This window comes from Perca fluviatilis, chromosome 18 (assembly GCF_010015445.1).
Source record: "Perca fluviatilis chromosome 18, GENO_Pfluv_1.0, whole genome shotgun sequence".
NCBI lineage: Eukaryota > Metazoa > Chordata > Actinopteri > Perciformes > Percidae > Perca > Perca fluviatilis.
In genome coordinates this window covers 28,652,698-28,667,902 of record NC_053129.1, presented here as the reverse complement: position 1 = coordinate 28,667,902, position 15,205 = coordinate 28,652,698, and the positions used below count along the sequence as shown (strand labels likewise).

Genomic DNA, 15,205 nt, shown 5'->3' with positions numbered 1-15,205 from the left:
ACTTCTAATATATCACCCATAGACTGATAATCGCACCCGAAACAGGTGTAGGCGTTAACACCATTCAACAGACGTTAATGAAGTGTTTATACACTCTTGGTTGCTGATGTTGTTAATAATTTTTTTAAATTTCGTATCACATTCCTATTGGAACATGTTCGATTGTGTAGTTTTTGTAATAGAAGCCTGGTGATTTTTTTTTTCAGGTCACGCCTGCGCAGTATGCTCGTGTTGACGTCAACACGTGTATCGGTATTTTGCAAGCAGCAGCCTGATTAACGTCGTTAAATTGAGAGATGGCAGACGCGAGGCTGCACAAATGGTAGGAATACAGTCATAAATATTACGGACGAAACTTTAGTCAGAAATATATCAGTCGTGCCAGTCTCTGACGTTAATTTAAGATAAAACCGACCATGGTGTAACGTTAGGCTGACCGTTAGACGCAACTATGAAAGTTAGCTTAGCTAGCGTTAGCAGCGTCATGGTTTAGCGTCATGGTTTAGCGTTAGCTACGTTAGCTTCTGCTTAATTTCAACTTGACTGCTAGCTTCAGTATTGTTTAGCGTTAGCAACGTTAGCTCCTGCTGAATGTCAATTTACACTGACATGAACAACTCTGCTCAGTAACATTTGGTTAGTCCGGACATCATTTTGTACCCTGTGTATTTAGCAAAACACAAATGTAGCTATACATTTAAAGTAAAATTTCTGTCGCGGTAATATTTACTTAAATTAAATACCTTATGTTAGCTAACATAGCTAGATTGCTAAAATTCCCTCCAAGATCGACTATAAAAAGTTAGCCCAAGTTGTATTTAGTCATTGTCATTTTTTTAGCCTTACCAAAATGAATGAAATATGATTTGGATATTTATTATTGATAACTTGTGGAGACTTGCTAGATGTGCTTGATGTTAGAGTAAAATAATTATTTAATGCATTGTCCAAAAAAGCCTGCTGACAGGAAATGCCAGTAATGTAGCTGTTTAGTGTAGTTTGGTGTCCACTGTGGGTTCATTTGTATCAAATTCATAGTTGATATTTATATTACATTTCATAGTAACTTTAATGACAATGTAATGTATTTGGAAAATTATATTAATTAAATCAGCTTGTCACTGATATAACATTATTACCTTTTGTCAGGTGGAAATGTTCTCTTTCTAGTGTAGCCTATATCATATTATTTCTCAGTTATTCTCTCTTTTCCCACCAATGTTCCTAACACAAAGTTAAGCTGCAAAACTGTCAAACTGAATAAAGTGTTTATGAATGACCAGTGACGTTTGAAGCTTCAGACGTCATCAGTCATGGTGGTGTTTTTTATTTGACGGAAGTTCCTACACAATGTATAGACCATTTTCACGGCAGACATGTTGACATTAGGGGTGGGAATCACCAGAGGCCTCACGATACGATATCATCCCGATACTTATGTCACGATACGATATTATTGCGATTTTAAACATATTGCAATATTCTGCGATATATTGCAATGTATTACCTTTTTTTCCAACTTCAGATTTTTCGCAATTTAAAATGATGTCCCAAAAGGACAGTTTTGTCAACATCTGTTTTATCTAAAAAGATACGTCTCTGTTTGTTCATCTCACTTCAATTTTATTGCTGCAAAATGTGATAGTCAAGCAGACAAACTGACCAACACATATATCATAAAATATCGATACTTGGCGTCTGTGTATCGATACAGTATTGCCACGAAAAATATCGCGATACTATGCTGTATCGATTTTTAGCCCCACCCCTAGTTGACATGTCATAGTAGGAAAAGCACAGGTGTATTCAAAACCATTAACCCTTGTGTGGTCCTTCGGGTCCCAGTGACCCAAAGGACCACACAAGGATTATGTACTTCCGTTTACTTTGTTGAGAATTGCTCTCTAAACAAGGGTTAATACAGCACCTTAGTTCTTGTTTGTACAGCATTTTGGTCAGCTTAAACTGTGTTTAAATGTGTTCTAAATAAACTTTACTTACTTACTTTACAAGAAACCGGGTTTAGAGAGCAATTCTCAACAAAGTAAACGGAAGTACATAATCCTTGTGTTGTCCTTCGGGTCACTGGGACCCGAAGGACAACACAAGGGTTAAGGATGGCTGCATTCCACTTAGGAGAGGTTCTGGTATTGTGGATGCTGACTCACTGAAATAGCTTACTGGGACACTTGATGGAATTGAGCCATCGTTAAGGTTATCAATTTCAGCTATGCTTTTCCTACTATGACAAATCAAAATGTCTGTTGTGAAAAAGGTCCATTGAACAGTTCGCTTCACAGATATGAAACAAGCTTTGGAGCTTCAATATAATTTGCACATCTCTAAAGATAATATCATTGTTTTTTAAAAGTCGAGATCCATGCTAGTTTTGTTCTTGTATTTTTTTTTTTTATGATAGTGAGTACATTATAGTAATCACCAACATTTTTTTTCAGGTTTTGTTTAAGATGCGACCATTACTAATGCTGCAGCCATGCAATCAGAACATCAAAAGTAAGTAAATCAATGTGACAAAAATTAATTGATGCTTATAGTATATAAGCATCAATGTTTTAGTGACTGGATTAGAAGTTGACAGCTAAGATATTAGAAAACAATGTTAAGATTTCTTAGTTATTTACTTTAAAGATTTTTAAATGAGGGGTCAGTGGCATACAATTTAGTAGAGAACCCACCTGTTCATTAGGCCTTGCATTTAAATGTGAAATTAATATCTTCTAGGGCTTTGACTTTTGCCCAAAAATCTTATTCGAAGTTAGTTTATTAATATTTGAATATATTCAAATATTTATTAATACTATTTTGACCAATAAATGCCTTCAGTAAGACTTATATTGGTATCAAACTTCATATATGTTCTGTCCACGAGAGGACAGTGTATCAGTCAATAGGCAGGCAATGATGTTTTCAGAAGAAAAACACAGTGCCACAACTGTTTTGTTTTTTTTAAATTAAAAGTCAGACCCTGGATTAAACACAAACCGTATGCTTTCGGCAGGAAGTTCGGAGCTTTCACTGTAGCCTACGTAAGTGGTCTGATGTTTATACTTTTGCGCTGGTGCGTGCGTCGAGCCGGCGTGTGTGGGGGGAGTGTGTGTAATAGAGTGAGAGAGTGACGGTGATTACCGGTAGCTTCAGAGCGAGTAGTGACTCCAGAGTCATAGTGAGAGGAACAAAGCATCTCCCCTGTTCTTTCTGACCACGGTGAGACATCTGTAGCAGGAAAAGTTAACCCTCTCCTTGATTTCACGTTGTTTATGGAGAAGGAGAACCAGGAAATAAGTCAGGGGAAATGCAACGCTACCACGCTACGGCTGAGCGAGAGTTACATTTTGAAATACGTGAGAAAGCCTCGGATTCTGAATTGAAAAAGTTTACAAGCAAAAAACATTTACAAAAAACAATGCCCATAACCGGTTAGAATATTAAGGGCTGCCTAATATTCGTTCAAATATCAATATTTTTTTAAATATTCAAATTATATTCAAATAACGAAGTTTGGAGTCAAAGCCCTAATATCTTCCCACAATGTAATAGAAAAAATTGTGTCCATGGAATCCCAAAATGCACTGTCACACTTTGTATATGTGAAAAAAAACTCCAGGGGTCTCATTTATAAAACTGTGCGTAGGATCCTTACTATTGTACGTAAGTGTACGTATGCCCAAAAGCCCAAAATAGCGTACAAAAAAAGTCAGATTTATAAAACCGTGTGTACGCACACCTGTAAGCAATGTTCCCTGATAACTGGACTGATAACGAGGACATTAAGTGTAACGATTGCGCGAGAGCGTAAAGGCTGTATTTCCAGACTTTGACATTTGATGATGATGATGATGATATATACACAGTTTTAAAGACAGATATTTAGTTATTTACACTGTGTTCTGCCGTTATCTAATGGTAGGGTATTTTATGCTATCCTGTATTCCATGCAGTCGGGCCATCTCCTCCTCCTGCGCTCCGTAGCGGAAAATGTGATGGCAAGACAGCGCCAATTAAACATTAAGAACACATTTTTATTACAGATTTGAGTTGGATTTTACAAGGTGTTTATGGAACAAGTATCACTAAGTACAAGCGCAAATAACACTGCTGGATTTAATCTTCATGGTAATGTGGATGATATGGAGTGGAAAAATGTGCGTGAGACATATCAATACTAGAAAAGAGTAATCTTATTCCCATTTACTCTCTGCAGTCTGACTTCAGTTCACCACCTCACCGTCTGCGTCGCCAATTCCTATTTTGTCTCCAAAATGTGCGTACGCATGGTTCAGAGTTTGCGTGGAGGACCGCACATTCTCCCGTCAAGTTTGTTTTTTTATAAATCACAACCTTTGCGTGGGACGTGGCGTACGCACATTTTCAGCCCCGTTTTATGCGTACGCCACGTTTATAAATGAGACCCCAGATCTGTGATGATGCAAAATGATGATTCCAGGGTTTTTGCTGTAAAGAGAGAGTTTTGGTGCCCCCCAGAGAGGTTTTTATAACCTGACTCCGCCAGATGGATTGCTTCGCATTTGCTCGGCATATCCATCTGGGAACTTTCCGTTGGAGAACTTTTGGGAAGGGGCGAAAATACTGGTTAGCTGATTGGATGAACCATCTGTCTATCACCTATGTTGGTGATAGGGATGCACCGAATATTCGGCCACCGAAAATTTTCGGCCGAAAATGGCCCAAAAGGGCATTTTCGGTTTTCGGCCGAAATACCTTTATCACCGAAACAATACGGCCGAAAATGATGCGCAAACAGAAAACGCGACCTGCACGTGTGTCAGTACCCGATCCGTTCCACCTGCAAAGCGTCTCCTAAGCAAAGAGGTTGAGACGGACCACGGAGTGAAAACAATGAAAAGTACGCTCTTAGAGTCTGTCAGCACACGTTTCAGTGAGATCTGTTTGGATCCTCTGCACTTCATCGCGACTGTACTTGATCCGCGTTATAAAGACCATTACTTGGATGCGGAAATAAAGCAGGGGCGACGAAATGATCCAGGCCGCGATGGATGCGGAGAACCCGCGTGGAGACCGAGACGAGCAGCGCCCAGCGCAGGAGATCAGAGCGCAGAAAAAAGACTTGTCTCGCTGCACCAGATGAGGGGCATGCACCCGCGTTGTTCTGATATGTTCAGTGAAATCCTGCAAGAAAGTGCCTCAATTAATAATAATAATAATAATAATAACAATAGGTAAGCTATTCTGTTCTTAGGCTACTGTATACTGTACGTGACTATCAGATTGTAGCCATATTTCTGCTAGATATTTTTTTAATTAAACTTTAATATTAATTTATACAATTGCAATGCCTTGATTTTAGTAAAGTTAGTACACAGTCATAGCCATAAATGCAATGGTACTAATAATTGGCTTAATTTCTTTCGGTGTTTCGGTTTCGGTTTTCGGTCTTGGTTTCCTCTTTTTTCGGTTTTCGGTTTCGGCCAAGAATTTTCATTTCGGTGCATCACTAGTTGGTGATAGACGGGCCAAATCAACCAATCAGATCCACGAAGCGTATGAAAATACAACCACAAGCCCGCCCCTGCTGCTGCAGGCAAAGCATAGCTCGTTAGCTCAGCAAGCAAGCAACATGTCGGTAAAGGATATTTGCCGTTTGTGTAACGAGAATTTAGGAATAAAAGGCCCCCTTTCATGTTCCTGGACCATATTCCAAAAGAAGGATCCAAGAGAAAAAAGCATTAGCGAGTGGCTAACAGAATTGGGGCTACCGCTGTCTGAAAATACTGGTTAGCTGATTGGATAAACCATCTGTCTATCACCACCTAACCCACCTCCAAACCAACGCTGATTGGCCCGGTCGTTTGGCAAACGGCTCCAAATTTTCTCTATCTCAAGTAGGGCTGGGCGATAAAACGATAACGATATGTATCGCGATAGACACGTAATCAATATCAATAGAAAATGCGTTCGATAAAACGTTCGATAACTTGTTTTTCTTCTTCGGAAGAAACCAGAAGTTGCGAAGCAAGTTTGGTTGCATGAACAAAGGCACTCACTCTCTGGTAACCTAGCAACGTAGGTAGTGACACTCTAACAGCCAATCATGTAACAGTATCCTGTTTGGTTGCGCCACATCGCTGTCTTGTGTTGGATTCTACAATAACAGAACCGGCGGCGTGGAGCGATAAGTGGAAAGTGAGTGCCGCAGCGAGCGAGGGAATTGTTGATAAAACAGGAAAAGTCAGTATGGCAGTTTTGGGGATTTTATAAGTCTGACCGTCGTTCCCACCAACACTACCGCAAACTTGTTTTACCACCTTAGCCGCGCTCACACTTTGGAGCACAGCCGTATTCGCCAGCAACGTCCAACAACATCTGCAGCTGCTACACCGCACAAGTAGCAGACCGCCATGGAGAGGTACTCTGCATCAGCGCCTTACTAAACACTACAAAGAAATAACGGAGGCAGACGTGCTGAGCACTGTCCAGAAGCCAGGTTACCAACCTAGCACTAAAGCTGCAGAAAATAGTTCTTCTCAGGTTTCAGGTTTCTCTATGTTTATATTTAACACTTTGCACCATTTTATTACACCTTATTAAGCAGTTCTTACTTATTCTTTCTTCACTGTGATTTTAGACTTATGTTTACATTTTAATTATTTGAGTGGTTTCCATGGTTGTGTTGACATTTCTGCTTTTATAACTGAGGGGATTATAATCAGAGGAAGGTTAAGTTTAAAATAAAAATGTTTAAATTTAATATATTTTTCTCCTGGTCCTTATTTAAAATAGGTCATAAAAAATATCAATAATTATCGATATCGACCAATATGAAACACTTATATCGTGATACAGTTTTCAGCCATATCGCCCAGCCCTAATCTCAAGATGCCAGACTGATCTGCGAGTGGAAAACTGGAGCTCGCGAGATCAGGACGGTCTCACGAGGCTAAGGTTTTTAGCCAGCGCCAAAGGAAAAACAAAGTTAGAGAATTTTGTGTTTTCCTTGACATTCCTTTACCGTAAATTTATGGTAAATTTATGGTAAATAAGGCTCATTCATAGCCAGGAAAAACCCTGGATTCATGTGTCCAAAATCTCAATCTACTGCTCACTATTCAGTAAGCAGTTGAGTGTTAATTATAAAGTGAGTAGTGACTAAGGGAGTTAATTCACACACAGCATGGGCTTCGTTTTGCTCCACTCACCAGGCTCTGAAATAGCCAAGGCCTTAAAATGGGCAGCTGCTGGTGCTTAAATGAAAAAAGTTATAAACTTACCAAATGATTTAACACTTTTTAAGGTTAATAATATAAGTCACTTAAATTTGCAGGTCTAGTCCATCTGCACCATGTGCCCTTTGGCCAGTGGACCTCAAGTTAACTCACTTGGACTGGAACCCTGAAGCAACCCTGATACACTTCCAGGGACAGTACCTATCCATATGTGAACTTGACTATAACATCTTGCAAGGGGAAATACAAAACACACCAAAGACTAAATCTGCAGTGGATATCGGGGAGTTTTGCCTCGTGGAAGATTTGACTTCAGGCCGCTGGTACAGAGGAAGAGTTCAGAAAAGAAAAGAGGACTTATTTGACATTTTCCTCATCGATCACGGTAACATCTTGAGTGTCGATATCGTCCACATATCTTCTTGTTCAAACGATCTGTTCATCCTTCCGCCCAAGATAGTTTGTGGCTTTCTTGCAAATGTACTGCTACTTGACGGTTGTTCTCATTCGGTAGTGGATGCATACTTCTCAAACCTGATTGGAAGAAATGTCACAGGTTACATCCAAGCCTTCCTGCCCCACAAAGTGCTCTTATTGGAAGCCCCTGACATTAACGTTGACCTTGTTAGACATGGGTTTGGAAGGCACATGGACAAAGATACTTTCATCCTCTTGGTTGCGATGCTCACAGAAGTGCCGATCAAACAAAACAAGGAGCCAGTTCCTGACTTACTCATTGAAAAGCCAAGGGGACAAGAAGTTTTCTTCAACCAGTCTGGTTTGCAGGGATACGACATTTTGTCTTTCTGTGGGCCTAGAGTGAGTTGTGGGACACGTGCTAAAGTGCGTGTAACTGCTGCTGTTAACCCTGGGAGGTTTTACTGCCAGATGACCAGTATGGAAACAGATCTTTGGGAAATGTCAAAGAAGCTGGCTGCAGCGAATGAGTACCGATCCAAAGAACACAATCAGAAGACCCCAGAAAACCTGGGGTTACTGTGCTCAGTCAAAAGCAAAGATGGGAAATGGTACAGAGGCTTTGTGCAGTTTCTCCCAGTCAACTCTCAACTTCGAGTTTTGTTAATTGACTACGGGTTCTTTGAATCTGTTAAAGTTGAGAATGTCCACAGGCTGCCACCTGACCTCTTTTCAACACCCATCATGGCGTTCCCATGCTCGCTCGCCTCCCTTGGTGATCAAGATGAGGTGGTCGAAACACAGCAGTTGAGTTTCCTCAAAGCAGGCTTGCTTGGAAAAGTGTTAGATGTGGAGATCAAAAGTTTTGACAACGAACAGCACATGTACTCTATCACAGTAATTGGTGCTGAAGATAATCATGTGAAGGAACCGGAGCCCATACAAGCGCATCCTAGAATGAAGATTGAGTCAGTTTTTGATACAGAAGAATTGTCACCTGAAGGTGGCTATTTATACAATGAAACCGTCATGGGAGAAGCATTGGGTAAAACACTGAAAGCAGAAGAGGTGCACGTAGGCTCTGTCTTTTTGGGCTATGTTGAGCATGTCCAGAATCCAAACCGCTTCTGGATGAGAACACAAAAACGCAATGATGAGTTTGAAGAAATGATGAGGAAATTGGCAGATTACTACAATCAAGTGAAGCTGGATGAAGACGTGCTGGTGAATCCGGAGCTTGGGACACTGTGCTGTGCAGTTTATGAGAAAGACATGCATTTCTACAGGGGCATTGTGACAGACACTCTTAAGCATGGAGCTGAAGTTCTTTTTATGGATTTTGGGAACATTGAGAAAGTGCCACACATGTTGATCAAGAAGATACCGGAGACATTTGCGAGCAAATCAGCATTTGCCTTCTGTTGTACTCTTGTTAATGTTGTTCCTCTGGATGAAGTCTGGACCAGCGCCAACTCTGACTTTTTCAGACAAGCTGTGTCAAACAAAACCCTACTAGTCCATGTTGTCCAAAAGAGAAAAAACACATTTGTTGTTGATCTCTATGAGATGGGAAGTGACAACAATCAAAGTATCACTGAGCTCCTGATCTCTTCCAAAAAAGCTGAATACTGGAACAACATTGCCATAAAGCCTGTGGTGCAAAACACAGATTTGACAGAAGAAACAAGACGCCCAAGATGTAGTGTGACGTCAGACATCAATGGAAATGCAGAGCAAATGAAGGATTGGGAGGAGGAAGAGAAAATGTGCAAAAATCAAACTGAAAAGGCCCAAGCCTCTGCTAGCTTCAAAGCCCTAAGCATCAAGCCTGGGTGTAATTTTGCTGTGCGTTGCTCTTACATCAGGTCTCCTTTAGATTTCTGGTGCCAGCCTCTAGATAAGGTTCCAGCTTTGGAGGAACTGATGGATAAAGTGAATCAATATTACTCGACTCACACAGTTCCCCTCCAATCAGGGGATCAATGTTGTGTCACAAAGTCACCTATAGATGGAAGATGGTACAGGGCCTTCATCATAGAGAAACAGAGAGGTAATGCCAGAGTGATGATGGTTGACACTGGCTTTACCGTCCAAGTCAAGGCGCACAATCTTCAGGCAATAATGCCAGAATTTGTTCATTTGGAAGGACAAGGTTTCAGGTGCAGCCTTTCCAACCTGACTAAACCTGCTGACCCCAAGAACAGTGGGTCTTGGAGTCCGGAGGATTGCAAGTGGCTAACAGATTTTGTCCTGGACAGTCCCAGTGGTCTAAGATGTAAAGTTGTCTTTCAGTTGAATGTAAAAAACAGAGGGCTGTGCAATGTTGTGGAACTTTACAACACCCAAACCCAACAGAGCATAACAAATTTGCTCTCTGAACAGGGCCTGGCGAGAGAAGGGACAATCTCGACAAAGCAACTGTTAACAGTGTTTCCAGAATCTTTTGTCTACTCTTCATTTGATCTAAGTCCTGGAAATGAAGAACAAGTCTACATCACTCATGTTAGCAGTCAGTGGGAGGTCTACTGCCACCTTGAGAGAAATGTTGAAATCATTCAAGACCTTGAAAAGAAAATCTCAGATGAGAGTGAGAAAATGATGCAAGCCAGTACGAGAGCAGTTGTGAGGAAGCTGTGCCTGGCAAAGTACTTTGATGGTCGATGGTACAGGGGCATGGCACATCGTGTTCAGTCACCTCTGCATCTTAGTGTGTTTTTTGTGGATTATGGAAACACAAACATATCTGAGAAAACCCACGTCATGTGTATCCACAAAGACTCTGATTTGTTGTACACACCCATGCAAGCTTTGAAATGTCGCCTTGCTTCAGTGTCCAAAGAAGAGCTCTACGCAGATGTCAAAAATTGGCTTGATGGTGCAATACTCAACAAGCAAGTGAGAGCGGTCATAGTTGGAGAGAACGAAGATGGTTCATTTGATGTTAAACTATTTGATGGAGATGTTAACATCAATGAGAAGGTAAAGGAGCTCATTCTCAGTGTTTCACCGAAACCAAAGACTGTTGTGAGTTTTGACATGAGCAGCACAAAGACAAAAGATAAAACTCTCCACACAAAGAGCTCAATTAAGTGCAAGAGTCAACCTAAAGGGAAGTCTTCAAATCCCCACACATTGAAAACCAGGTGCACTCAAGTTGGATTTGCACCTCACAAAAAGAAAGAAAACCCAAAAAACTATGTCCATGGGAAAGCTCAGACGAACACAAAAGTAAAACGACAAAGAGAGTACCATGATACAAACACAAAGTCAAAACAACCACAAAATACGGACACGGAAAGCCCTCAGCTCTCGTGTTTGCCGGACATGAAAGTGAGCGCAGGTTTCAAGGCAAAGTGTTTTGTCTCCTACATTGACTCTGTCAACAGTTTTTTCCTTCAACTGGCGGAGGAGGAACCTGCCATCTTGCAAATGGCTGAAGATCTCAACACAAGTGTCTTCAGAGATTCCTTGAAGACTCCAACTTTATTGAGAATCAATGACCTTGTTCTGGCTGAGTATGAGGAAGACGGCGCTCTCTATCGTTCTGCTGTGAAGGACTGTGGAGGAAGTTCCTGTTACAAAGTTGAGTTTGTGGACTATGGGAACTCTGCAGTCATCGGGAAGGAGAAGATCTACTCCATACCAAAGGAGTATCTCTCTCAGCCGAGATTCGGCATATCCTGCTCCCTGTTGGACACAAGCACATATGAAAATGATGCTTCTTTCACTGATGCTGTAATGGAGAAGCCTCTCATGGTTGATTTTGTCCGACATAATGAAGTTCATTGGGAAGTCAAGGTTGAGATTTTTGAAGAAGCTGTTGGTCTTTCAGCCACACTTGAAGCAGCTGTTGAAAATAGCACTGAAACCAAAAAAGAAGAGGAGGCAGTTTCATCTGAAACGGAAGAGAAAGCGAGATCCTGTGAGCAGAACCACTTGGATAAAGAAGCGAGCAAGATTGAAAAAACTAAATTTGAAAGAGCTACCGTTGATGGTGAAAACGCCGAAAGAACTGTTGATGGCGAAAACTTCATGCTGAAACCGACACCTGCCACACTGTCAGATAAACTAGAAGAACATCGAAAAGCACCCACCAGAAACGAGAATAAGTCCCAGGAGGATCTAAGAAAAATCGCAAAAGCACCTGTCAAAACAAAAACTGATTGTGCAGATGCAATCGTACACCCGACTATTGAAGCTAAAGACACAGAGAGTGGTACAGTTCTGTCGGTCCTGAGTAACAGCAATTTTTACGCCAGACTAAATAAGGCCAGTGACCTGCTTGCTGCATTGGAAAGTAGTATAGATGACAACCTATACAAGTGCCAGATCGTGGCCAAAGAGAATGTCAAACAAGGCTATAAGTGCTTAGTTCAGGTAGACAAGGACAAGCAGTGGCACAGGGCTGTTGTTCAAAATGTAGGCCAGGGAAAATGCCAGGTCTTTCTCGTGGATCAAGGAATAACGGAAGAAATCCCAAGTGGCTCAATCCGACGACAGTGTAGCGAGCTGACAAAAATCCCAGACCTTGCCGTTTTGTGCAAGGTAAACTGCCTTGGGTTCAGTGAGGGAGATGGTGCTCACGAATTGTGGTGTGAAACTCTTAAACCACTGATCGGCAAAGAAGTCAAGCTGATGTTTGTGGGTTATTCAGAAGATGATAAACTGTGGAATGTGGAAATAATCATGAATGGGCTGTTCCTTCTTCGTCAACACACAACCACCCTGCAGCAGAATAAAGAGGTGCTGGTGTTGCCCGCTGAAACTAAAGTAGGAGAATCCAACTTGGACAAAAGTCCTACCCAGCAACTTGTCTTTGCTCCTATTGATATAGACGAAGCATATTCTGGCTTTGCTGCTGCAGTGACAACTCCCTTTGAGTTTTGTGTCGTTCTGGAGGACAGGCTTCTGGTCATGAACAAAGTGTCCGTCATGCTGGACGACCTCCCTGGGCAGATGTCTCCTCTTCCTGAAGCCCACCTCGTCCCTGGCACCTGCTGCCTATTGAAATCGGACACCAAGAACAAGTGGTGCAGGGCTGAAATTGTACACGCCGACACCACAGCAGTCCTTAACCTGGTGGATTACGGCCATTGCGAATGCATCTCGTACGAAGACTGCTCCAAGCTGAAGAGGCTTCCTGAGGAGATAACCAACCTCCCAAAAGTGACGTACCCCTGCATCCTGAGAGGGGTGAAACCAGTTGGAGTGGATGCACAGTGGACCGATGAAGCAGCGGTCTTCTTCCAGCAGTGTTTGTACCAGAAGAACCTCCAGATCTTCTTCAGAGAGTTTGTGTCAAACACACACTGGAAGGTGGACATTCTGGCAGATGGCGTCCATGTTGCCAAGGACCTGGTGGATGCTGGACACGCCAATTATATGGACATCATGCTAGGACTGAGGTATGCCCTTTGCATTGTCCTTTCCATTACTTTGTATCTGTCTTTTACAGTATTTTAACTTTTATTGAAGGAAGTTCAAGTCAGCCCTTCAGTTCACATTTCACAATTAAGTATAAAATGAAGACAAAATTTTAATTAGTTATACACATTGCTTTGGCTCATTGTTTTAAGAAGTCTTGAATATGTAATAATTTCAAAGCAGGATCAAATCTGAGAACAAATTGGTTAGAATGAATGAAAACATCAGTAGTTATTTAGCATGTTACCCTCCATTTTTCCAAAATCATAATAAGCTGTCTTCAACATCAAGACAATTGTCAACTGTAAACTTAAGAATTCACTTCATGCAACACTTTTTTTATGCTTGGTAATCACTTTAATCTCTTTTTTTAAATCAGTTATTTTTCAGCAAACTCTGAAAATAATATCAGAAAACAGTCACGTTTGCTGCCAAGACAGGAATAAAGTATACAGGGTGCACATTTTCAAGCAAAATACTAAAATAATATTAAAATGTAACCTTATTTCTGACACATTCAGGTTCCAGGAACAGAGCTCAGATAAAGCTGCTCCTCCTGACAGTGAGGAAGAGTGTGGTCAGGAAGATGAAGGCTGCGATGGGAAGTCTGATCTCTCGGTCGAGTCATCTGATGAAGAAGAGGGGAAGATGCAACTCAGCATTGTGTCTGAATCTAGGCGATGTAAGAGAATATTTTAAATACATTTTGTTTACTGGCATAAAAAAACAGGGCAAAACCAGCATCACTGATCTGTTTTTACAGAATATTCTCTGGTGTAGCTCCGCTAAAGACGCAGAATTTGTCCGCACCTTAGCGTGTAGTTCACAAACGTTTTCTGGAATACGTCAATCCAAAACTTTAAACGCGCTCCTATAACGTGTATTTTATTAGACGAGCATTTCAGGCAAGTCCTGAAAAAAGGGGTTTGCAGGTATGTAAAGTTAACAGTAATGTACTGTACGGTCCTGTCACTTTGTTTTCTCTTTTGTTACAGGTTTTCTGATGTGAAGGCAGTCCGGTTGGATCTTGTCAATACAATGAGAAGCAATTCCCTCTTATGCAAATCACTCTGCATAAGATTAATCCAAGTAAGATGCTGCTTGTTGGATGTTAAATTGAGATTTGTCACTTAAAAGTGACATAATTTACCTTACAATGTTATTATGTAAACTTACTTGTATTAGTTCATGGTGAAACATATTTATTTTGTTTTGTTGAATTAGCTGGAGTACCTTGAAAGGATTCAGACAGCAGCATAATGTGCCTTAAAGCACAAGAAATCAGAGTCAGTGAAGTTTTTTTTTTTTTTTATTAAGATTTAAATGAGGTGTTCTCCTCATTCAGCATCTTTTTTTATTAATAATGTTGATGGATGTTCAGTTCAATTTTTTGAGTCAGACACTAAGAACTGCAGTGTTTTGTTTTGATGAGGTGAACTAAATATAAAGTAGCCAAGCACATATTTTGTTAAGTTTATTGTAAGATAGGTCTACTTTGTTACTTTTGAGTTTTAGGGACCTTTGAGATGTGTGTGTGTGTGTGTGTGTGTGTGTGTGTGTGTGTGTGTGTGTGTGTGTGTGTGTGTGTGTGTGTGTGTGTGTGTGTGTGTGTGTGTGTGTGTGTGTGTGTGTGTGTGTGTGTGTGTGTGTGTGTGTGTGTATTATATATATAATTTTTTTTTTTTTTTTCCAGATTCAAAAAAAGAAAACTGATCAAGTAACTTGCTTCAGACTGTTGCTTGAACATTTTTATTTTTATTTTTTTTATTTTTTACAATTGGGGCCTTCTGTAGAATACATTTTTGACTTGACATTTAATTTAACATTTAATCTTTTCTTATGTTTATTTCACTCTTACATACTTTGTTCTCTAAACTAGTAGTGGGACAAAGGTTAATTTAAGGGTGTGGGAAAACAGAAAAGTCCTGAACATTCCAGTTCATGTTCCACCACTAGAGTGTGCTGTTGAGCCAGGATTGTGCATAGTAAGTCATGAATCCGGCACTGTTGGACGCTGTTTTGTGCATCCCTAAACCATTATCAAAATGTCATCAATGTATTAAAGGAATTATTTAAAAATTTAATTTGAGTGTTGAGAAATGCCACATGTTTGTCTGGCTCAGTGTTTCAGGGTTCTGTGG

At 40.7% G+C, this 15,205-nt stretch overlaps 1 protein-coding gene across 2 annotated transcripts; it reads left to right on the top strand.

Moving 5' to 3' along the window:
- Positions 1-231: 231 nt before the first annotated feature.
- tdrd15 (tudor domain containing 15) lies at positions 232-15,148 on the top strand. 2 transcript variants are annotated; one of them, XR_005637009.1, is made up of 6 exons: positions 232-322; positions 2,457-2,514; positions 7,322-13,045; positions 13,586-13,746; positions 14,060-14,153; positions 14,758-15,148. XR_005637009.1 is itself a non-coding variant. In XM_039782327.1 (5 exons), exons 2-5 carry the CDS (start codon positions 2,495-2,497, stop codon positions 14,071-14,073), a joined length of 5,919 nt encoding a protein of 1,972 aa, XP_039638261.1. In that variant the 5' UTR covers positions 232-322; positions 2,457-2,494; the 3' UTR covers positions 14,074-14,630. The 2 variants fall into 2 exon arrangements, 1 of the variants encoding a protein (XP_039638261.1); XM_039782327.1 differs by lacking the exon at positions 14,758-15,148 and having other exon boundaries at positions 14,060-14,630.
- The last annotated feature ends 57 nt before the right edge of the window (positions 15,149-15,205 follow it).